The sequence below is a fragment of the Bombus vosnesenskii genome, unplaced genomic scaffold (genome assembly GCF_011952255.1).
Source record: "Bombus vosnesenskii isolate JDL3184/JDL3185 unplaced genomic scaffold, Bvos_JDL3184-5_v1.1 scf7180000013349, whole genome shotgun sequence".
In the NCBI taxonomy this organism is placed as follows: Eukaryota; Metazoa; Arthropoda; class Insecta; order Hymenoptera; family Apidae; genus Bombus; species Bombus vosnesenskii.
In genome coordinates, this window is record NW_022882985.1 from 782,415 (window position 1) to 805,544 (window position 23,130).

Below are 23,130 nucleotides of genomic sequence, written 5' to 3' on the forward strand. Positions count from 1 at the left end.
CGAGGGTTAAAAAGCGCGAGAGCGCCGCTCCAACTCATAAACCACGTAATCCCTCGTAAACTGTACCTTATCCCGAAAGCGACCCCTGCGACGATAGCTTATCCTCTAAGAAAGAAGGCGAGTTTGATGAGAGAAGCAAGAAATTACTTTCCTCGAGTTCGCCTTCGTCTGTGAAAAGTCGGTTGAAACCGTTCGAATCTGTCGATAGTTGCCTATTCTCGCCGAGTAGAATCGTAAAGCGAGCGCTTAATAGTTCAAATTGGTCCCATCGATCGCCACCGGAGAAACACGGAATTTTGTTCGTCGATCGATACGGCAATTTAACTTGTCGCTGGGAGAAGAGAAAGAGATGCGAAGAGTAAAGTATTCGAGGGATCGAAAGACACGAAAGTCGATACGACTATAATCGTCGTCGGATATATTCCACCTCTATGTCCCTTTCCGGGACACGGATTTTGCTTACCTTTCGACTATCATTTTGCATTCTTCGAGCTACGCGCTATAGTTGACGGTTCTTCGTTTTTCATTTGCCACGAACGTCTTTTATTTAAACGGTTCTTCGTTGTCGAGGTATCCCACGACTCGATTCGAAGTTTCAATCTGCCGCGATGTGCCGTGTAAAATAGGTACGCAGCTGTATTTAACACTTTGAGGACAGTATGCTCTGACGGGCATAAATTCGCCGGAATTCGCGCGTATTTTCCGAATGATTGAAAAGATTCAAAAGGACGCTCGGAAAGTTTGTTCGTTTATAGAGTTTGAAAATTTCTTTTGGAACGTTATAACGTTTATTCGAAATTTATATTTTGACTCGATGAGCATATTCTGGTAACGTTTTTTAATGCCATATGTTTGAAAGCGACTTTCCAGATGGAAGATACCAAGCAAAATTTATTATTTTATTAAATTCCTTAAAAATCGGAACAAACTTTCCGAGCAGCATTTGACAAGTGCAATATTTTCATAAAAATCAATCAGCGTATTTAAAGATGCTTCTGGTAACGTTTTTTAATGCGATATGCTTAAAAGCGACTTCCCAGATGGGAAGCTACCAAAATTTAAAGCAAATCAAAAGCAAAATTTATTATTTTACTAAATTTCTCAAAAATCGCAGCAGCATTTGACAAGTGCAATATTTTGTTAAAAATCAATCAGCGTATTTAAAGATGCTTCTGGTAACGTTTTTTAATGCAATATGCTTGAAAACAATTTCTCCAATGGAAAAGTAATAAGCAAAATTTATTATTTTATTAAATTTCTCAAAAATCAGAGCAGCATTTCGCAAGTGCTATATTTTGTTAAAAATCAATCAGCGTATTTAAAGATGGTTCTAGTAACGTTTTTTAATGCAATATGCTTGAAAACAATTTCTCCAATGAAAAGGTAATAAGCAAAATTTATTATTTTATTAAATTTCTCAAAAATCAGAGCAGCATTTGACAAGTGCAATATTTTCTTAAAAATCAATCAGCGTATTTAAAGATGCTACTAGTAACGTTTTTTAATGCGATATGCTTGAAAACAATTTCTCCAATGGAAAGGTAATAAACAAAATGTATTATTTTATTAAATTTCTCAAAAATCAGAGCAGCATTTCGCAAGTGCTATATTTTGTTAAAAATCAATGAGCATATTTTAAGATGCTTTTAGTAATGTTTTTTAATGCAATATGCTTGTAAACAATTTCTCCAATGGAAAAGTAATAAGCAAAATTTATTATTTTATTAAATTTCTCAAAAATCAGAGCAGCATTTCGCAAGTGCTATATTTTGTTAAAAATCAATCAGCGTATTTAAAGATGGTTCTAGTAACGTTTTTTAATGCAATATGCTTGAAAACAATTTCTCCAATGAAAAGGTAATAAGCAAAATTTATTATTTTATTAAATTTCTCAAAAATCAGAGCAGCATTTGACAAGTGCAATATTTTCTTAAAAATCAATCAGCGTATTTAAAGATGCTACTAGTAACGTTTTTTAATGCGATATGCTTGAAAACAATTTCTCCAATGGAAAGGTAATAAACAAAATGTATTATTTTATTAAATTTCTCAAAAATCAGAGCAGCATTTCGCAAGTGCTATATTTTGTTAAAAATCAATGAGCATATTTTAAGATGCTTTTAGTAATGTTTTTTAATGCAATATGCTTGTAAACAATTTCTCCAATGGAAAAGTAATAAGCAAAATTTATTATTTTATTAAATTTCTCAAAAATCAGAGCAGCATTTCGCAAGTGCTATATTTTGTTAAAAATCAATGAGCATATTTTAAGATACTTTTAGCAACATTTTTTAATGCAATATGCTTGAAAACAACTTCCCAGATAGAGAGCTACCAAGCAAAATTTATTATTTTATTAAATTTCTCAAAAATCAGAGCAGCATTTGACAAGTGCAATATTTTGTTAAAAATCAATCAGCGTATTTAAAGATGTTTCTAGTAACGTTTTTTAATGCGATATGCTTGAAAACAACTTGCGCAATGGAAAGCTACTAAGCAAAATGTATTATTTTATTAAATTTCTCAAAAATCAGAGCAGCATTTCACAAGTGCAATATTTTGTTAAAAATCAATCAGCGTATTTAAAGATGCTTCTAGTAACGTTTTTTAATGCAATATGCTTGAAAACAATTTCTCCAATGAAAAGGTAATAAGCAAAATTTATTATTTTATTAAATTGCTCAAAAATCGGAACAAACTTCCCGAGCGACCAATATCATATCAATATATTGAGAACAATTCCGTATTATTCAATCACGTAATGTAAAAATACATTCGTAACATTTCGTTTATAGCACCCATTACTTCCTTTTTACTATTTCATTTAACAATAGTTAACAATTTTACAGGATACCGCATCAAGTACGTAAGACGCGAATTCGCTCCCATTTCTCTCCCATTCAAAAAACGTTAAAACAGCCTTCGATTGCTCGTCGATAACCTTCGAATTTAAAAGGAAGAGATTTCAAACGAATGATTAAACACACTCGCACTCCTATTAAACGTTCTTCGTACATTATTATTTTATTAAATAATAATAATAATAATTGTTCGAATAGTAAAATATTATCTCGCGTTTGAGTTACTATCGTTGCTAGTCTCGCGTTATCCCAATCGACCTGGTGGAATTCGAGCGGGCGGTAGCTGCTCTTCCAATGATTTACATCTTCTTTCGGACTGCTCGGTGGAGAGGAGGTTCGCAGCGTATTTTCGGACGACTGGAGCGCGATTCGAGGACGAAAACGACAGCGTTTAGGCCGGCGAGCCGAGAAACGCGGTTCGACTTGCACCGAATACCTTGTAATTTTCCACTTTCTATTCGATCTAAGCTAATTAATTTACCTCCAATTAATTACCGACAATTGCTGCCGCTCTAATTACGCGCGCTCGATTAGAATCTACGAAAGTTTACGGCCGAACGGGGCGATCTTAACGTCTCAGGTTTTGCATGTGATTTCTCCCTAATGATAGCCGGCCTGGCGTACACCTAAATGCACGAAACCGATCTGTGAGCGAATATTCGAGTCGTAATCGGCGATGGTGGATTTGGCGTAGCGTGGCCGCGAATCCCGCGGCCGCTAAATTATCTTCACAGTTTCTGATTCCGCATTAATTGCTCGACTAATTAAGAAACCGGAGAACGCGTCTCGTTAGCGCGCGGTGAAGCAAGTTCGACGGAAAGTGAGTCGAGTATGAAAAGGAATAACGTTACAGACGAGCCTGCACAGTGAATCGATTAACGCGTGCCCCGTGCCAAAGGAAACAGAGACACAGAAGGCTGGAAAATCGGCCAGAAAATATCCTATCGTCGCAGCGTAATCGCTTTCTCCGATGTATATACCCTGTGCCATCGATCAAATTAATCCGGCCGTATGCAAAGCGACTCGTTGTTCGGCCGCGCCGTTTCTAACTGACGCGCGCCGATCATCGCGATCCTCCTGCCACACGCTCTATTCCACCGTATATATGCAAATCGTTGGAGAATGATCGAGAGCCGTAATCCGATGAAACATCTTTGTCGATTGGCAAACCTGTGCGTCACTCGACGCCACGCAACCACCGCAGAACGTAGCGCGTTTTCATCGCTAAAATCCAACCTTCCATTTCGTTTCCATTCGCTTTCCCCCGCAGTTCTTCCATCCGAGATTCGACAACGAAGAAGAAGCAACTACGAGGCGAGAGAGGGGAGCAGAAAGAAGAAACGGAGGGAGCAAAAGAGAAAAAGATAGAGAGAAAAGAAACTGTGGCAGATGAAGGCTGCTTTGTAGGACGATATCGCTAAGTGGAAATCAGTGGCCGGGTGGCGCCTCCGCCCTCTGCCCTTAAGGGCTCCTCTCGTTCACGCTCCTGGAATCGCGACGGCGACCCGCTACCGGGAACTTGCTAACTTCATTAAAATATCGCCATCAACACCGAGGCCCATTGTCTTGAGGCTTAACCGGCCGATTAACCCTGCCCGACATCCCTCCGACGAGAACAGTAGATGCATTTTCTTTCTGCCGAGCAAAAACCATCATCCACGGCCATCCTCGACCACCGCCGCCTCTCCTCGCCAATCTATTTATCGATATCCCGTTATCGGTTCTATCGGTTCTTCGAAATTTTACAGGCGCGAAAATGTACGTAGGTAGGTACGCGCGATTGAAAATCGCGTGCAAACCGAGGCTGAGAAAAATTGGCCTGCGAAGCAGCGAGAGAACGAAACGAGCCAACGACCGACCAGGAATTTTACACGTTTCCGCTTTGGACGATCGCCGAGGATAACTCGTTGAGAAGCATGGAACAACGATCCTCTGTTGTATCTAACGATTCTCAAACAACAGTCCCTTCGATGAATCGAACGACGATTCGTTCGTAACGAAACGCCGCGAGATACAAAGCACGTTTTACGACGCGCGTGTTTGTCGTTACGCGAGCAGCTACGAATGTGCCAAACGTGTTTCGCACAGGCAGTTCTTACTGTTGTTTCCAAGTACTAACTCGATCAGTGTCCTGAATAAGCGTTTCAGATCGTTCAAATGAGCTAATCAAAATAATCGAAACCAATTGATCGACATAATCAAAATTAATCGAAGTAAACCGCGAAGGGAATCGAACAGAGGGATAAGACGCGTTTTCTAAGTACGAACCGAACAATTTCCTGTATCCAAGCGTTTCAGATTAATCAATCAATAATCGACTGTATCGACATAATCAAAATTAATCGAAGTAAACTGTGAAGCGAATAAGAGAATCGAACAGAGGAATAAAACGTGTTGTCTGGGAGAAGCGAATGGAGAATAGCTCGGCACGTTTTATCATCGGTTGGATGCGATCAAACTTTTCAAGACTAGCGAAACGAATTCGTTCGGTAAACTGATATAAGTATAAGTATAAGGCTCTCATCTTTCATATTCGATGAATCATCCGCGATGAGTGAAAATGTCGGTGGCTTACCGCGCGCGCGCACACACACGGTACGTCCGCTTCTCGCGTTTTCCAGACGAAGTTTCAAAAATTCAATGGAATAATAATAATAATAATAATAATAATAATAATAGTAATAATGAATAATACTGATAATACTAATAATAATAATACTAAATAATACTATTGTCACGTCCCGCGCTGCGCACGCTCCGTAACGTAGACTAAAACTACCAATAGCGCGAGCGAGCGTTCCAATTTGAAATTTGAATAAATTTTAACAATTTGTATAGAAAGCAAATTCGAGCCTCACAACCCCCACGGAATAACCCGTCACACGACGACCCCTCCACGGTAGACCTAAATATAAATAAGCGTAGCGACATAGAAGAAAGAGAAATAATTGCTTAGTTCAGAATAGTTAATTTCTCAGTTTTGTGTGATTAGTTCGTCAGTTTTTGGTGATTAATTGGTTCTTGGTTCTTGGCGATCAGTTGCCCATTTCTTGGCAAGTAATTTCTTGTTCATAGCGATTAATTCTCAATTCCTTTAGCTCTTAATTTCTCAGTTCCTTTGCCTTTTAATTCTTTAGTTCCTTGGTTTTTTCAGCTCTTAGTTCCTTTAGCTCTTAGTTTTTTGCTCTCAGCTTTTAGATTCTTTAGTCCTTTAGTTCTTTAGCTTTTAGTTCTTTGTTTCATTAGTTCCCGGTGCTTGTTAGTCTTGTTAATCGACGTGTTTGTATTTGTCAATTTGTAAACTATCGAAGATCCATGAAAATTAAAATCTTGTAATTAATAAGAGTGAAAACGTATTGCGAACGACTGTAACTCCGAGTATTCGAAATTTCAACGACAATTCTGTCAATATCCAATTACAATACGAATAAACATTTTTTTTTTTTTGTGAAGAATATTTGTCTAATGATATAATAGGATTAAGCGAACGTTTATTTTCACCAACTTTAATCCTCTCCCGTGCCAGTACTCCTGCGCGTAGCAGGTTAGCCGAAACATGGAGTTTAATTGCCAGTCGCATTAAATAACAGACAACACTACAATTTATTCTGAATTCAAGGATTAACGGCAACACAACCAAAACGAGCCAAACAAAACGTAACACTATAATACTAATAATAATAATACTAAATAATACTATAGTTTAAAAAATTTAGTGGAATAATAATAATAATAATAATAATAATAAATAATACTATAGTTTTAAAAGTTCAGTGGAATAATAATAATAATAATAATAGTAAATAATACTATAGTTTCAAAAATTCAGTGGAATAATAATAATAATAATAATAATAGTAATAGTAATAATAATACTGAATAATACTATAATACTAATAATACTAATAATAATAGTAAATAATACTATAGTTTCAAAAATTCAGTGGAATAATAATAATAATAATACTGAATAATACTATAATACTAATAATACTAAATAATACTATAATACTAATAATAATACTAATAATAATAATACTAAATAATACTATAGTTTCAAAAATTCAGTGGAATAATAATAATAATAATAATAATAGTAATAGTAATAGTAATAATAATACTGAATAATACTATAATACTACTAATAATACTAATAATAATAATACTAAATAATACTATAGTTTCAAAAATTCAGTGGAATAATAATAATAATAATAATACTGAATAATACTATAATACTAATAATACTAAATAATACTATAATACTAATAATAATAATAATAATAATAATACTAATAATAATAATAATAATAATAATAATAATAAATTATACTACTTTAAGTAAATATTACTTTTACTTGTTACGTCGTATTTATCGCCATCGATGCTATTGTACGATCATTTTAGAAGCACAAAGTGACAAAGGTGGACCGTGATTCTCGAAAATATCGCTAAATAATATCGTACGATACGGCACAGTAACGATAAATAGACGGAAATATCAGGTTGGAGAAATTTATAAAGTAAAATGTTGCGCGTAGAAAGTCGAATTTCGCAAAAAGTAAACGATCCAAGAGTAGATTCGGCTGTAGATGGAAGACCTCCTAGGAGCGGGTACGCGCGAGGAATTCCGAACGTTTTGCACGTAGGAACGAACGAGGGGCCATAATGGCAGCCGGTCGGGTAAAACGGATGACAAAGAGGCTTTAACGATGTCCGCGGTGTGCTTGGTTGAGTGACGCAGGACACGAGCCCGCGGCCCTTCTTTCCTCCTTGAAAGAGACGAGAAAACGAGCGCGCGTGTACGCCGAGACGAAGCAGCAACGAACACGGACCACGCACGTCGTACGAAGAAGCTACTCGTTCCCGTGCGGTTTTTTGCCGCGACTGTAATTGAGCCTGTCTCGTCGAGCTACCGTCTAAATGAATTACGAGGCGCCGTGCACGGCACGAGCCCTATCCCCGGGGCCATTACACTTTTTTCCCAAATCACCGCGATTCTTCTGCGTCCATTGCTAGACTCTTCTTTTTTCTTCGTCGTTTCGCATCATTTTTTCTTTCAACTTTCGTTTCGTCTCGTTTCGTTTGGCTTCAGCGGAATAAACTGCAAACTCTTGTAAATCGCTGCGAGTAGGAAGCAGTAGCACGCGTTATACGCTTACAAAGAATGCCTTTGTGATTATGATTCAAAGTTCGTCGCTAATTAAGCGCAGCCTGAAAAGTCATATTCCGCGAAGAGAAATACCGAGTGGGCGGCTCGATCAAAGAGACAGCAGGGAAATCGCAAGCTGGTTGCAATTAACCAGGAGGGAAAAAAGCCTCCGACTCGCGTCTATCCTTTCATAAATCACCAACGAACGAACTCTGATTCTATAGAATCTCTAAATCCATTTACGTATTTTATTTTACTTTTTAATATCGTTGAAAAGAAATTCTGACATATCATGAGTACATCGAATGATATAAAGACTCGGCCTGTTCGTTGTTCAAGTTTTTCTACGTTTATAGGCAGAAAGAAATAATTCATATGATATCTGACGTCGATGTTTGAAACTAGTTACTACTCGCGAGTACGTCGATTACTTATTATCGACGCGGACGAGATGCTAAGGGTTGGTCGGTAAGGTTACCGACATTGTAAAGGGGAAATATTTATCGCTGGCGTAGATGCCACTAAATAATCAAATTCAAATCTCGCGCGCAATTAATTTCCAGATTTCATTCGCAAGCAAGAAACGAATAATTTCTACCACGTATAATGATTATATATATATCGGAAGCTGCAGCATGCAAAATTTTCTAGTGTTCCTACTATTGACAACTATCAAAATTTGTACTCGTTGTTTATCCTATCCTACTCATTCTAATGTAAATTCTCTCGATTACCCAAACATGTTCTTTGTAAACTATGGTAAAATATAGTTTGAATAAAGAACGCTGATGTATACTTTACGTACCAATTTCATTAGTCGACTCCAAGCTGGTACTTGGTTCTCTATACAGATTTTTCCGTGTATCAACTATAAAATCACAATAAAGATATTTCATTATTCATTATTGTTCTAAATAATAGTTCTTCTCTCGTACAAGTTTAATCCTATTGTATACATATTCAAATTCTTTTTCGTTGGACACATATGCTCCGAAAAAGTTTGAAAACAAAAGCTATGCCGATAAATATAAAACTATAATATCATATATTTCATTGAGAATATAATTTAAAAAACAGAACCTAGCAAATTGTTTTACCCAGCAAGTATTATAGAAAATACTATATTTAAATATTTTACATATTTCTTCATATCATATAAATCTTGTACAATTTTGCACTTTCATATTTCCTATAGATATATAAGAATCCTCGATCTACTTATGATTATAATAACTATCAAGAGAGAAAGAAAACTCACCGTCGCTTATTTTCATTAACGACGCAAATTCAAGCACAAATTTCATTTTTGCAAGTACACGAAAATGCAAAGTTATTAACTACTTACTAATTTCGAGATTTAGTCGTTGAAGACACGTCATCATCGCTCGAAAGCTGTAATTGGCTCGTCACCGCCAGCTTGACCAATCGCGTTACCGCCTGAATTTATATGCAATACAAGAGAGAATATACAATACGAGAATGTACAGAGAATATAAGAATACAAGAATTTGGAATAAATTAATCAATAATAATTTTATTAACTTGATGATAAAAACTTAATAATACATTAAATTAAATTTTATTATCGCACAATCTGTCTTCTATCAGCTATAATTATTGTTTATATTACATCAGGACGTGTGTGATTCTTATAACCTATAAGCCTTTAGTTTTGAAAAGTATTTATTAAGTACAAGGTATTTATTGAAACGTCAAAATGTTACGGAGACAAGCGAGGCTTCGTAGAGAATATCTCTACAGAAAATCCGTTCAAGATAAATTAAAAAGCATTCAAGAAAAGAAGGAAAAACTTAAACGCAGCCTAGAGCAAAATATACCTATACATCCAGATCTAAGAAAAGATGCTTTGAACATACAAAAACAATTAGCTTGGGAAGATGCTGGACCAGAAATGGCTGTTGCTATTGGAACAGAAATGGGAGGTGTTGTGGGATCTCACGAAGATGATGAATATCGTTGGGCCGGAGTTGAAGATCCAAAAATTGTGATTACCACTTCTCGCGACCCAAGTTCCAGATTGAAAATGTTTGTCAAAGAATTGCGTTTGATATTTCCTAATTCTCAAAGAATGAATCGAGGAAACTATGAAATGAAACAATTGATACATGCGTGCAGAGCAAACGACGTTACAGATTTCATAATTGTGCACGAACACAGAGGCGTGCCTAATTCTCTTATTATTTGTCATCTTCCCTATGGACCTACTGCATATTTCACCATGTCGGACGTTATTATGAGACACGATGTTCCTGATATTGGAACCATGTCTGAACAATATCCTCACCTTATATTTCACAATTTCAAAACAAAGTTAGGTGAACGTGTTATGAGTATTTTAAAATATTTATTCCCAGTACCAAAAGAAGATAGCAAAAGAATAATTACTTTTGCCAATCATGATGACTACATATCCTTCCGGCATCACACTTATAAAAAGATTCATGGAAAGGCCATCGAACTGGTAGAAGTTGGTCCCAGATTTCAATTAAAATTATATCAAATTAAATTAGGTACTTTGGATGCAGAAGCAGCAGCTGATACGGAATGGGCATTAAGACCTTACATGAATACTAGCCACAAGAGAAGATTTTTATCTAACGAAGATGGATGGCAACAAGAAGATGATATTTAAATTTGTATGCATTTCTTTTAATTAATTCCAACGAACTCGATAATGTAAATAATACATTTTTTTTATAACATATTCTAGATTTATTATTTTTTTATCATTAGATCTACTAAATTTATTATTCTAGATTCTTATCTTTTTAAATAATGTAAACTATTACTTTTATATCTTATAAGTTGGAAAGTTTATGCAACTTTTAGAACAATCTATGTTTTCCACAAAAACTAAAATCAAACACTTATTTTTAAATTTCGCGCGTTGCGTCCTAAATGCGTAACTCACGCTGCGCAGTGCATTCTGGTTTCCTTCGTAGCAGTTGTTTTTTAAATCACCATAAAAATAAACAAAGTTTAGAGTTTGAGGAGTAATTTCTGTTGGGAAGAGTGCTGAAGATTTGAACAGATGCATTTGCAACAAAAAAGCAAGAACTTATTAGCGCGTGATGCGCGCCAATGTTCGTAAGCCCGCGAAATCTGAGAGAACGCCGCGGCACAAGAAGCTCCGACAGCAACGAAACGACGCTATGGATATGTTCGTGACTCCGAAACGTCAGAAGAATGACGGTGAGATCAGCTTTCACTTTATAGGGAGAGATATTTGGTAGACCAGTTGCTTGTTTGCTCGTATCGCTTGCAGTATTCCGCATGATTTGCGCGCGTTCGTAGCAAATTTATCAATTTCTTTGCAATATTTACTCCAATTTGCGTTTTGGTTACTAGCGCTTTTGTCCGTAGCGGAGAGTCATTAAACTAATGATGTGTACAATTCATTCGTAGTCAGGTTTTTTAAATTTGAGAAATTTCATGAAACAGAAACAGGCTCCAATGAGAGAACGATTATTACAAAAAACAAACAGATAAAATTTTATTCGAATAAATGGCAATTGCCTTGTACTCATAATTTGAAGTAATTGTAATACTCGTTATGTTCGTTCCAATATGTAGAATGTTTATGTACATCAGGTATAAAGAAAGTTCTTTGTACTTATGTGTATGTAGTAAAATTTATGTGACACATAATACGCGTCCACGAGATCTAATAATTGGTATCAGACACATCTAGTTAAAAAATTTCAAAATATCGATCAAAAAAATTATAATACAAACAAGTATACAGTGAACTACGTTTGGATACCCATGCACACTCTTCGTGTAAAGTACATTTGCATAGAAATAATGATCTTGAATCCCAGAAGGTTATGAGAGTGGTAGTTAGATCTTACAAAGTATTTTGGTCCCTTTCTCTTTCTTGGCAAGGTGCAGTCCGCTTTATCTTTCAGATCTAGAGGTCACGGGTATCTCCCGCAGTGGCCGTGTGAGAAAGAAATCTTCCAAACTCGTTGACTTTGAATCGCCAGATGATTTTACGGATAACAAGTACAAACGTCAAAAAGCACAACAATTACAAAATCAACAATTATTGGACAGATATGATTCCCAACGTATGTCACCAAATCAGTCGATCCAACATGCAAGTAGTGGAAGACAAAGGAAGAATTCAAATTCCAACTCTGGACAGCAAAGAGTTAAACAAGAGACATTGTCAGATAACGAAGGGCAGTCTTCAGGGTCAGAGTCTGACGATCCCTCTGGGTTAAATGAGGATGAAAGATATAGTATGGATTCTGGAAGCGACGATGACGTTGATCCTCTTATGATAGATGATAGAGAAGCAGGGTTTAGAAAGCTTGAACCACCTGGCCAAGAAACACCTTCACAAGCAAATAGTTTGTACATGCTTGAGAAATGTAAGAAAAAGCTAATTATTAAAGATGGCAAAATAATAGGTAGAATGAAGGCACAACGTAAAGACAAAGGGGTATGTACACATGAAAGTTACTAAGGGGATGATTATTTCACAATTCGATGATGTTTTCAGAAAACGAGATTTACCGCGTACATGTTGTGGGCTAAAGAAATTAGGCAAGAGTTACTAGAGCAATGTCCTTATATGGGTATATAAGCTTCACTCTTGTTTCTCCTTACTATGTATGGTCAGTTTAGAAAACCGATGCTAATATTATTCGTGAAACGTTGCTTTTTGTAGATTTTGCAGCAATTTCTAAACGTTTAGGAGAACTGTGGGCTACAGTACCAAATCTGGAAAAATATAACTGGCGCAGACGCGCAAAACGCTTGGCAGCAAAACCTCATTCTTTACCTGCGAGTAAAGATGAGCCTGTTTGGAAAATGCCGCCGCCTGCTTCGCGAAAAAAATTCATTAATAAAATTGGTGGGTTTGTTGGTTCTCATGTATACATCATTTTTACGAGTATATCTCTAAAAGTTATATGGTAGTTTATTCATCTTGATTTGCTTCTCGTGCACGCGTATTAGTCAAAAGTCTTTCAAATAATATATCATTTATATGTTTTATGCCTCTGAGAATTATATGGTAGATGTCTTATTATCATTTGTTTTGTATGCATGTATCTCGTTTAGAGATAGGCAAATCAAACAACACAATGACATTTGTAACATTTTATGTTCTGTCTTTCTTTGTATTACAGGTAATGGGAAAGAGCAAAAGCCTGCTACCTCCAAAAAAACTATTCAACTAGGTCTACCCTCGGTTGTAGGAAATGTTCCGGTATCGCCGCCGTCGAATCGAACTGGGAAAGATTTAGTTAACGAACCAATGATAGGAACAGGAATGTACAAAGTCGTTGGTACTCAACCTATCGATGTAGCTGCTCATCTCAAGCTTCTCGGTGAGAGTTTAACGATCATCGGTGAACGGTTAAAGGAACACGATGGGCAAATAGCGGTATCGGGCAGTCTGTCGGTCTTGCTGGATTCTCTACTTTGCGCACTGGGTCCTTTGATTTGCCTAACACAACAGGTACCAGAAACTAATGGAGCTAAACACGAAACACTTTCGCAAATGCTCGACAATATTGCGTATCTTATGCCTGGTTTGTAATATATGTAAAAATAATGAAAAAGATAATCTAATAATATACAATGTAAATATATCGATAAATTAAATAGACATACATAATTGTTAAATTAATTAAGAATAACGAAGAAATAATATAGTTTTGTTTGCTACAAAAGGAGAGAATTTTAAAGTGAAATCTTTGTTATATTTTCTCTGCTTATAAAAGTAAGAAGTTTTATATAAATAATATGTTTGTACAAAAAATTACAATAAACATTTGAATAATTCTATAACTAACTGTACACGAAAAATAACTACAAACACTTATTCATGTGGTAAGATTGGGGGACACGTACAGAATAGATTTTTGTCTCCATATATATCATCTATCCTTCCAACACTCGGCCAAATCTTGTTGCTTCCTTTTACAAATGGCTGTAAATAAATATGAATATAATTTATTTATTATTCATTCTCTAATGAATGTCAAGTATAGTCACTTACAGCTGGAAATACTGCCAATTCTCGTGAATATGGTCTATCCCATGTACTTGATATTACTTGTTCTTGAGTGTGTGGTGCCATTTTCAATGGATTGTTAACAATGTCTAATTTACCATCTTCTATATTACCAATTTCTCGTCGTATATCTACAAAACAAAACTTTTGAATGTCTATTGATTCCTTTCTTAAAAGGAAAACAAACGTTTTTAGTGAATATATTTAGTATTCTTACAAATCAAAGCATCGCAAAATCTGTCCAATTCTCTTTTGTCCTCGGATTCGGTTGGCTCGATCATTAATGTACCCGCAACAGGCCAGCTCATTGTTGGAGCATGGAAACCATAATCCATTAATCTTTTAGCAATATCTACGGCCTCAATATTTGCCGTTTTCTTGAGATCCCTTATGTCCAAAATGAATTCATGCGCTACCAATCCTGTCTTTCCCTTATATAGTGTCTTGTAATACTTTTCCAGTCTTTTACTCATGTAATTTGCGTTTAGAATAGCAACTTGGGTAGCTTTTCTTAACCCGTTTGGACCCATCATTTTAATGTAAGCCCATGAAATTGGTAGAATAGCTGATGATCCGAAAGGAGCAGCTGATACTGCGCCAGTTTGTTTTATGTTGTTATGACCATTACCCGAACAATTAATTACAGGATGAGATGGAAGAAATGGAGCAAGATGCCGTTTTCTGTACGTAAAAGTCATCATTTGTATTGCATATTTACATTAAAATATCAAAATAACGTTACTTACACTCCAATAGGACCACATCCAGGTCCTCCACCGCCGTGAGGTATACAGAATGTTTTGTGTAAATTTAGATGCGAAACGTCACTGCCATAATCACCAGGACGACATAGACCAACTTGAGCATTCATGTTAGCACCGTCTAGATACACTTGACCTCCAGCTTCATGAACCATATCACAAATATCAGCGACGGTCTCCTCAAACACGCCGTTCGTCGACGGATATGTTATCATCAGACAAGACAACGTCTCTCGGTATTTATCGATCATTTCTGTAAGATGTACGATATCCACAGAGCCGTCTTTCTGTATGAGGATAGGCTTCACTTGCATACCGGCCATTTGAGCAGAAGCAGGGTTAGTGCCGTGAGCAGAAATGGGAATCAAACAGACTTGTCGATTCTTGTTTTCATTTGACTCATGATAACGTTGTATAGCTCTTAGACCGGCGTATTCCCCCTGAGCTCCACTATTCGGTTGAAAACTTATGTTATCATAACCAGTTATAGCGCACAAATCCTGCTCCAGTTCAGCAAATAGCTGTTGATATCCTTTGGTTTGTTCAATAGGTACAAAGGGATGGATATCGGTGAATCCACGTAGGCTGCATGGCATCATCTCCGTCGTAGAATTCAATTTCATCGTACAGGATCCCTGTTCAAATAGTCAAAAATATAACTGTGTTGACGATGGTATAGAATGTATTTTTATATGACTCATTCAATTACCAGTGGTATCATACTATGTACGAGAGATACATCCTTATTCTCTAAGGACTTCATGTAACGAACTATCCTTGTTTCGGATTGATGGCTATTGAATACAGGATGTTGCAAATACGGCGTAGAACGAGCGAAATGGGATTTATTGAGGTTTCTTTCTAGGCAAATGTCTTCTCTACACATTTCTTCAACGGTTGTATCCGCACAGAATATTTTAAAGATATCATTTATATCTTGTTTCGTAGTAGTTTCATCCAGAGATATTCCAACTCCGTCCTCGTAATACCTGAAATACATTACTCTTGTAATACCTGTATTTTATTCGTTTAAGTTATTTTCTGGTAAATTACCTAAAATTTATTTTAAACGCAATCGCATTTTCTTTTATAATTTTTGAAGGCACTGTAGGTAATAATTTTATAGTGTCAAAAAAGTACTCATTGTCCACCTTATTCCCTGCTTTTTCTAAACCTTTTGCTAGGATCAGGCTAAAGAAGTGTACCCTATTTGCAATATTTCTTATTCCTTCAGGTCCATGGTACACAGCATACATCGCAGACATATTTGCCAGTAGTGCTTGTGCAGTACAAATGTTGCTAGTAGCCTTATCTCTTCTGATATGCTGTTCGCGTGTTTGAAGGGCTAGGCGATACGCATTCTGACCGTTCGAGTCCTTCGTAACACCAATCATCCTTCCCGGCATCAAACGAACTAATCTTTGACGACAAGCGAAGAATCCAGCATGAGGTCCTCCATATCCAAGTGGAACCCCGAAACGTTGGCTGGTACCAACGCATATATCAACTCCAAATTCACTCGGAGGCTTGAGTATGGCCAGCGCCAACAAATCAGCAGCAACGCAAACGAGCGTCTGCAATGAAACGCATCAAACGTAATTGAATTTATTTGTTCAAGGATTTCAGATCTCGAAATACATACACCGTCCGCGTGTGCCTTCTTCACGACATCTTCGAATTCGTAGATAGATCCAGTTGTGTCAGGATATTGGAATAGGATACCAGCAACGTCCTTTGAGCTGGTATCAACTCGAAAAATATCTCCGATTTCAAGATCGAGACCCAAAGAAGTAGCACGCGTTGCAATCACGCTGATTGTTTGAGGATGAACTTTGTCAGAAACGAACAGTTTCTTTCTCTTGTTGCTCCTGTGAGCAAGACCCAAAGCCTCGGCCGCCGCGGTACCTTCATCCAGAAGAGATGCGTTCGCTACTTCCATCCCGGTTAAGTCGCATATCATCGTTTGGTAATTCAGCAAACCTTCGAGTCTACCTTGCGAAATTTCTGGTTGGTATGGAGTATATTGTGTTGTCCTATAATAGAACTTTTTCAGTTACCGTAGCCGCGTTAAAATCAGCGATAAATCGCACTCTAAGAAACATACCATCCTGGATTTTCGAATATGTTCCTCATAATGGTGCGAGGAACGCAACAATTATTATACCCCATGCCAATGTACGAACGCCATACGTCGTTCTTTTCCGAAATCTGTGTAATCTTCTTTAACAATTCGTATTCAGCTAAAATGTAATTGTCATTTTATGCAATCTGCTCTATCAGAATATTAGGATATATTTGACATTTTAGACGAAAGTGTTACAATTAATTTTCAGCGTTCAAAAATCACGTGAATGCTAATCTGACCGCACGAGATTGAACTCTGACCCAAGATACGTTCATTTCACAACGAAAGGCCATCTTATTTATGGAACATAATGAAACTAGTGCATGTTTCAACAGAAAAAACTGTCCCATTTTTTAACACAACTAATTCATCGGCTTATTAAAATATTTAATATGCAAAATTTTCATAAATCATGAATGAATATATTTCGAGAATGTTTGTTACTCATCCACTGTGTTCATTTCAATATCATGGGGTTATCGGTTTACACGTGTTTCATATCTACAGTCGCGTGACTTCACACGTTTCTACGTATTGTAACAGTTTCTTTTTCAACTGCCGTAGTATATTATTTCAAATAAGTTACACATTTTACTTACTGACTGACTGTTCAATCTTTAATTCTTCCTTGTAAAGAATTTTTGCCGGGACAGCAGCGTTTGTTAATTCTTCCAAACTCTATTAAATTAATTAAATAACTTAATGACTATCTTGAAATAATGTTTCTATTACTAAGTTAAAATACTACCTTGAAGCCAATAGTTTCCAACATTTCCAATTGTTCATACTGTCGAGGACCGATATGTCTAATTTGAAATTCATCTTTTTGCAGAAGAAGTTCACCAACATTTTCTTTTTGCAAGTTATTCAACGTTAATCCATGTGCGTGTCGATGTGCATTACGTTTATTTAACAATCTTGTACACTTTGCTAGCTTAAAAAGATGTGACATTGTAAATTACAAAATAAAGACTTGATAATAACTACTTTTCTAATGGCAGAATTAAACACTATAATTGCTTGATAGATTCCAGGCAACTAAAGAGTATACTAAAGGAAACAGAACCTTTATACCCTAAGACGCATCATCTAGTGATGTCATAACGTCTGATTACAGCTTTATCTTTTGTGACCCTAAGTTGCCAAGTATCTTGAACAATATTGGAAAACTACCTTTGCTCATGTATTATTGTAGTATCGTAAAAGAAAAGAGTTTGATTAGGGATCGGTTGAAAATAGAAAAAACCGTGTCATCGTCATTCTGTGGTTAGTTTACATTGAAGAGCGCCTATGTGACTAAAGTTATCTAGTTCTTGCCAAACATAAGCGTGCAGAGATACGAGAAAAACAATAAAGAACGCTAGGGCAAAAGGACGGTTTCGGATTCAAGAAGCGAAAGGTCAGAATATGCGAGTCGAAAAGTGAGTGTGAGTCAGAATTGATCGAGATATCGAAGAGTAGAGTCGTTAGAGTTGATCTAGTTGTCAGTGTTGTAGAGTTGTTAGAGTTGCTAGTGAGAGAGAGAGAGAGAGAGAGAGAGTGTGTGTGTGCGTTAGATTCGTTGTGACGAGAGTTGCCAAATATCTGCAAAGTTATTTGAGATAGATACGAGTATCGCATTTAGTTTCAGTTAAACAAACATCGTTTTCTGTCCAATTGATACCTGTATATTCAATTCATTATTAATAAATTGTAAATAATCGGAAAAAATTTATATTTTAATTTCCACCACACTACAAGTGGGGGCTCGTCCGGGATTGAATAAGACAGAGAACGACACGTTTTAACGGAGCTATTTGCGCTAGAGTAGAAAAAGAATAAAAATGGCAAACGTTGAAGACGAACGATTGTCGGGTGAAGAGGATTTAACGCTGGAGGAGCTGAGCAGTAAGCTCGCACAGATGAATTTGCCTATATCTGTTGCGAGGTCAGTGTTGGTTGCCAGGCTGAACGGAGCGTATAGGGCTGGCCGATCTACTCCTAAGGAATCGAAGTGTGGCGAAGAACCAACAAACCAGCGAGACCTAAGGAGCAGGCAGAGAGCCGAACGCAGTCAAGAGGGAGAGGAAGACCTCGGGAAGCTGAGGACGAAAGAGTTGAGAGCGCGCCTCGTTAGCTTGGGGTTGAAAATAACGAGAAGAAAGACTACAGGCGGTCCTAGAAGGAAACGATGTATCGTTGGAAGAAGAAAGCGACGACGAAAGTGAAGACGAGGACGATGAAAAAGGCGTGCGAGAATACAGGAGAGGCATGCGAGCGGTGTCATCAAAAGGTATGCGTTGGTTCAATAGAGAGTCTCAAAGACGTAGAGAATTCATTAGAGAAATTCAGCGGGGATGATCTGCTGAGTGTAAACAGTGGGTAGAAGACTTCGAAGAAATGGCAGAAGTGTGAGGTTGGTCAGACGCTCACATGGTGGCCTATACCAAGAAAGAAATTATACACCCAGAAAATTTTCGACGAATATTTTGATGGATAATGAGTCGTACGATAATATAGCGATACATGTAGTTTTAGATACCTTGATGCAACACTCGTTGATAATCGGCACAGACTTCTTCGATACTGTGGAATTAAACATAAAGGAAGGAAATGCTTCTATTCGTAAAGTAGAGAAAAAAGATTGCAATAGACTCCCGGAGGTGTTTAAAGTAGATGCAGAAATACAGCAATACGAAGTAATAGATCAGTCTCAATCTGACTTTGCAATCCCGATCATAGTTGAAATAAGGAACGGATCTCTTCATGTTCCTATCGAGAAGAATAGTAGAGAATGTACGGCAGTTGTAGTTCCCACGAGTGCTTGTTTCGAGGGCACCGTCATATCGGGCAAAATTTTATTAGATGAATCGGTCGCGACGAACATAATCGCGGTAGCGTCGGGTGGAAACGACACAGACGGTTGCGATGAAGTTTTCGTAGGATGTACAGAGTGTCGTGCGGATTATAGAGACGAACAAACAAGTTCTGGCGCGAATTCTAAGAAGCGAATGAAAAGCGAGAATGAGGCGGCTACGGAAAAATTTGAGGTAGTGCGAAGACGAGCCATCAAGCCGACCTCTTGTCGGCGAAGGGTGTTTAACAAGAGACGCAAGAAGGTGACAGCATACAGGACGGGAGATCTAGTGGCGATCGAGAGGACGCAGGGCGGTCCCGGGCTAAAGCTGCATCCGAAGTTCCTTGGACCGTATCGGGTGGTAAAAGTCCTGCGAAATGACCGATACATAGTGCAGCGAGAGGGCGGGCACGAAGGGCCACGTACAACTTCCACGGCAGCCGATCACATGAAGTGGTGGAATGTTGACGATAGTGATGTAAGTGCGAGCAGCGATGATGAGCACATCTGAGGGCAGATGTGATTGTCAGGAAAGGCCGAATGTAGTATCGTAAAAGAAGAGTTTGATTAGGGATCGGTTGAAAATAGAAAAAACCGTGTCATCGTCCTTCTGTGGTTAGTTTACATTGAAGAGCGCCTATGTGACTAAAGTCACCTAGTTCTTACGAAACATGAGCGTACAGAGATACGAGAAAAACAATAAAGAACGCTAGAGCAGAAGGACGGTTTCGGGTTCAAGGAGCGATGACCGAGAGGTCAGAGTATGTGAGTCGAAAAGTGAGTGTGAGTCAGAGTTGATCGAGACATCGAAGAGTAGAGTCGTTAGAGTTGATCGAGTTGTCAGTGTTGTAGAGTTGTTAGAGTTGCTAGTGAGAGAGAGAGAGAGAGAGAAAGTGTGTTAGATTCGTTGTGACGAGAGTTGCCAAATATCTGCAAAGTTATTTGAGATAGATACGAGTATCGCATTTAGTTTCAGTTAAACAAACATCGTTTTCTGTCCAGTTGATACCTGTATATTCAATTCATTATTAATAAATTGTAAATAATCGGGAAAAAATTTATATGTTAATTTCCACAACACTACATTATGTTACATATATGTTTACTTTACACTTTATCCAAGCAAATAAGATTTAATTAAAACAATTAATACTTATATTTCACATAAATTAAACTTTATTTATGGTAAATGAAGTCAATTATAAAAGCGTGTATGTTACAACTGAATATTTTATGAATTTGTTAAGGTACAGCAAACAATTCATTAAATAACAATCAATCAAACACATTTATTTCATAAATTTATCTTTATTCTGTGTAAGAATTTTCGCAGAGGATTTTGCATCTAAGAACAATGATCCTACTTCTTCGATGTCTTCTTTTTTAATTATTGTTCTTTCGTTTACTTTGGCCGTTAATGCAGCAGGAGTTAAAAGTTGCACTACGTATCTAAGCGTTGTTTTTGTACCTAATTCACCAAGAGCTGAAAGAGCTTCATCTTCGATTTGCAACCCTTCCGTAGTGGCTCTTAGTTTAACAATTTGTTCTATTTCCTTTCTAGAATATGGAAGCGTTCGTATGATTAACAATCTATCTAAGAGATCGAGAGGTATTCCATGTGGTGATACGATATCTTCAGTTCCTCTGATTATGCAACGACCTCGATTCGTTGCAAAGATAACTATTGGCGCAATTGCGCTTTCTAGTGCACGATGAAGATATGTAAATGTCTCTATATCCAACATGTGAACTTCGTCTATGAATAAAACTCCCGGTACTAATTCCGCAATACCTTGATCAATGTATTTATTTACAACTTTGTTTATTTCTTTGCGCAATTTATCTGTAATATACAATTTTAGTTTACGTTTAATTTCAAATAAAAATACACAAATATTTTTTAACAATTTCAAATTATGTTACCTGTAATTTCTGTCTTTTTAGGTTTCATTAATTGACCCATCATAGACATAATATCTTGACCTCCTTGTGGTTTGGCATTAGCAACATCCAGATCATGCAATGTTACATCCTGAATGACCTCCTTTTTTTTATGTACATCACCTTTAGGTAAAGGAACATACTCTTCTGCTTCCAAATCAAATTCGGTAGCAAAATTATCGCTTCTGCCCTGTCTCTTCACAGCACCATTATTTGCCTCAATGTAAATTACATCTCCAGTTTCAACTTTTTCCTTTTGCAAGGATTCGTATATGGACGGATCTAATTTCAACTGCTTAGTACCTTTAGCTGTTTTTAGTCCAATTACTACATGCGATACTGTTTTCCCATATCCACCCATAGGATTTTCTGTTTCAGATGGAGTTAGTTCTGTAACTTCCCCTTCGTATACTTCCTTAGTCTCTTTGATTCTGAGACCAATGGCTCTTCTAAAATTTTCCATCAAAACTTCTGTCTTTTTTATTTCAGAACTATAGACTTCCGAGCCTACCATGGGACAGAATGGTACTTTGTTACCCAACTCTTGAGCGATAGCTAATGCAATTGCAGTTTTTCCAGTGCCAGGGGGACCAGCTAATAGCACTGCTCTACCAGCCATTTTCTTTGATTTTATCATGTCAACTACTACCCCAGCTGCCTAAAACACATATAATAAGGAAAAATCGTTCTTATAAGCGCCTTTTTAACATTGTTCCAAAGCGAAGTTCTCATACAAAAATATTTGATTTTAAAAATTAATTATTAGCACCAGTATATTTCAACAAAAAGATGTTCAAAACGATTTTTATTATTTTTTTTATTTATTGATATGCGAATAATTCTAACCTCACGAGCCTCCTCCTGACCGACAAGACCTGCTGCAGCTTGTATTGCAACTCCATTCTCGTCAAGACCTAATCCTTTTATGTGTGTATGAGCTGATATTCTTTGAGTCTTTGCGGTACTTTTTACTTCTTCGATCTTCATTTTCCTTGTAAATACAAAGATCTTAGTACTAGGAAGCACGTTGCATAAATACTTGTTTGATTGATACAACGTCTATCCCCACTACATTAAATCGTCATGGAAACAAAGTTTCAGGGATTGGCACATAGGGAACGTTACTAATTGGAGACGTTAAAAATCATGGTACCGCGAAAATTAAATCTTTTCTCTAGAACCCCAAATCTCATTTCTATTTAATTAATTAATAGTGACAACATAATACTGAATCAATTAAAAATTGCACGAATGAGTGAAAAAATTATGAAATATATCGTACGAAGTATGTAATAAATATTATTATAAATATATATTATAAATATATATAGTTAGTAGAATACCAGAGAAGAAGTTCCTCTCTGATATTACATTGGCGATTTCCCTATTCATCTCTGCTCTGGGT

At 36.9% G+C, this 23,130-nt stretch overlaps 5 protein-coding genes across 8 annotated transcripts; 3 read left to right on the forward strand and 2 right to left on the reverse strand.

The window, feature by feature from the left end:
* The first annotated feature begins 9,470 nt into the window (after positions 1–9,470).
* LOC117236444 (U3 small nucleolar ribonucleoprotein protein IMP4) lies at positions 9,471–10,718 on the forward strand. The gene has a single exon (XM_033499391.1). The coding sequence runs from the start codon at positions 9,731–9,733 to the stop codon at positions 10,664–10,666; it is 936 nt and encodes a 311-aa protein (XP_033355282.1). The 5' UTR covers positions 9,471–9,730; the 3' UTR covers positions 10,667–10,718.
* A 129-nt stretch (positions 10,719–10,847) lies between these two features.
* On the forward strand, positions 10,848–13,834 carry LOC117236442 (HMG box-containing protein 4). 3 transcript variants are annotated; one of them, XM_033499388.1, is made up of 5 exons: positions 10,848–11,226; positions 11,943–12,481; positions 12,542–12,617; positions 12,710–12,895; positions 13,173–13,834. In XM_033499388.1, the coding sequence occupies exons 1-5, from the start codon at positions 11,106–11,108 to the stop codon at positions 13,583–13,585; spliced, it is 1,335 nt and encodes a 444-aa protein (XP_033355279.1). In that variant the 5' UTR covers positions 10,848–11,105; the 3' UTR covers positions 13,586–13,834. The 3 variants fall into 3 exon arrangements, with proteins under 3 accessions (XP_033355279.1, XP_033355281.1, XP_033355280.1); XM_033499390.1 differs by having other exon boundaries at positions 13,242–13,833; XM_033499389.1 differs by having other exon boundaries at positions 11,949–12,481; positions 13,173–13,833.
* Positions 13,835–13,836: 2 nt separating this feature from the next.
* LOC117236441 (glycine dehydrogenase (decarboxylating), mitochondrial) lies at positions 13,837–18,103 on the reverse strand. Of its 2 annotated transcripts, XM_033499387.1 has the most exons (11): positions 17,697–18,103; positions 17,548–17,626; positions 16,928–17,063; positions 16,804–16,856; positions 16,466–16,734; positions 15,877–16,397; positions 15,533–15,812; positions 14,809–15,458; positions 14,280–14,743; positions 14,048–14,193; positions 13,837–13,978 (listed from the first exon to the last, which is right to left on the reverse strand). In XM_033499387.1, exons 1-11 carry the CDS (start codon positions 17,898–17,900, stop codon positions 13,868–13,870), a joined length of 2,913 nt encoding a protein of 970 aa, XP_033355278.1. In that variant the 5' UTR covers positions 17,901–18,103; the 3' UTR covers positions 13,837–13,867. The 2 variants fall into 2 exon arrangements, with proteins under 2 accessions (XP_033355278.1, XP_033355277.1); XM_033499386.1 differs by having other exon boundaries at positions 16,466–16,856.
* A 1,225-nt stretch (positions 18,104–19,328) lies between these two features.
* Positions 19,329–20,566, forward strand: LOC117236490. Its single transcript, XM_033499493.1, has 2 exons — positions 19,329–20,046; positions 20,106–20,566. Exons 1-2 carry the CDS (start codon positions 19,420–19,422, stop codon positions 20,163–20,165), a joined length of 687 nt encoding a protein of 228 aa, XP_033355384.1. The 5' UTR covers positions 19,329–19,419; the 3' UTR covers positions 20,166–20,566.
* A 371-nt stretch (positions 20,567–20,937) lies between these two features.
* LOC117236489 (ruvB-like 1) lies at positions 20,938–22,824 on the reverse strand. The gene is made up of 3 exons (XM_033499492.1): positions 22,572–22,824; positions 21,708–22,383; positions 20,938–21,627 (listed from the first exon to the last, which is right to left on the reverse strand). The coding sequence occupies exons 1-3, from the start codon at positions 22,710–22,712 to the stop codon at positions 21,074–21,076; spliced, it is 1,371 nt and encodes a 456-aa protein (XP_033355383.1). The 5' UTR covers positions 22,713–22,824; the 3' UTR covers positions 20,938–21,073.
* Positions 22,825–23,130: the final 306 nt, after the last annotated feature.

Bases quoted from the DNA above. Each gene is read 5' to 3' on its own strand.
- LOC117236489 (XM_033499492.1), bottom strand. From the start codon at position 22,712: ATGAAGATCGAAGAAGTAAAAAGTACCGCAAAGACTCAAAGAATATCA. The intron at 22,384-22,571 runs GTTAGAATTATT...TATGTGTTTTAG, and splicing joins GTCAGGAGGAGGCTCGTGAG to GCAGCTGGGGTAGTAGTTGA. The intron at 21,628-21,707 runs GTAACATAATTT...TGTATATTACAG, and splicing joins TAAAAAGACAGAAATTACAG to ATAAATTGCGCAAAGAAATA.
- LOC117236441 (XM_033499386.1), bottom strand. From the start codon at position 17,900: ATGTCACATCTTTTTAAGCTAGCAAAGTGTACAAGATTGTTAAATAAA. The intron at 16,857-16,927 runs GTATGTTTCTTA...GTTCTATTATAG, and splicing joins ATATTCGAAAATCCAGGATG to GACAACACAATATACTCCAT. The intron at 16,398-16,465 runs GTATGTATTTCG...GTTTCATTGCAG, and splicing joins AGAAGGCACACGCGGACGGT to ACGCTCGTTTGCGTTGCTGC.
- LOC117236444 (XM_033499391.1), top strand. From the start codon at position 9,731: ATGTTACGGAGACAAGCGAGGCTTCGTAGAGAATATCTCTACAGAAAA.
- LOC117236490 (XM_033499493.1), top strand. From the start codon at position 19,420: ATGGATAATGAGTCGTACGATAATATAGCGATACATGTAGTTTTAGAT. The intron at 20,047-20,105 runs GTGACAGCATAC...GGGCGGTCCCGG, and splicing joins TTAACAAGAGACGCAAGAAG to GCTAAAGCTGCATCCGAAGT.
- LOC117236442 (XM_033499388.1), top strand. From the start codon at position 11,106: ATGCGCGCCAATGTTCGTAAGCCCGCGAAATCTGAGAGAACGCCGCGG. The intron at 11,227-11,942 runs GTGAGATCAGCT...TTTATCTTTCAG, and splicing joins GAAACGTCAGAAGAATGACG to ATCTAGAGGTCACGGGTATC. The intron at 12,482-12,541 runs GTATGTACACAT...TGATGTTTTCAG, and splicing joins CACAACGTAAAGACAAAGGG to AAAACGAGATTTACCGCGTA.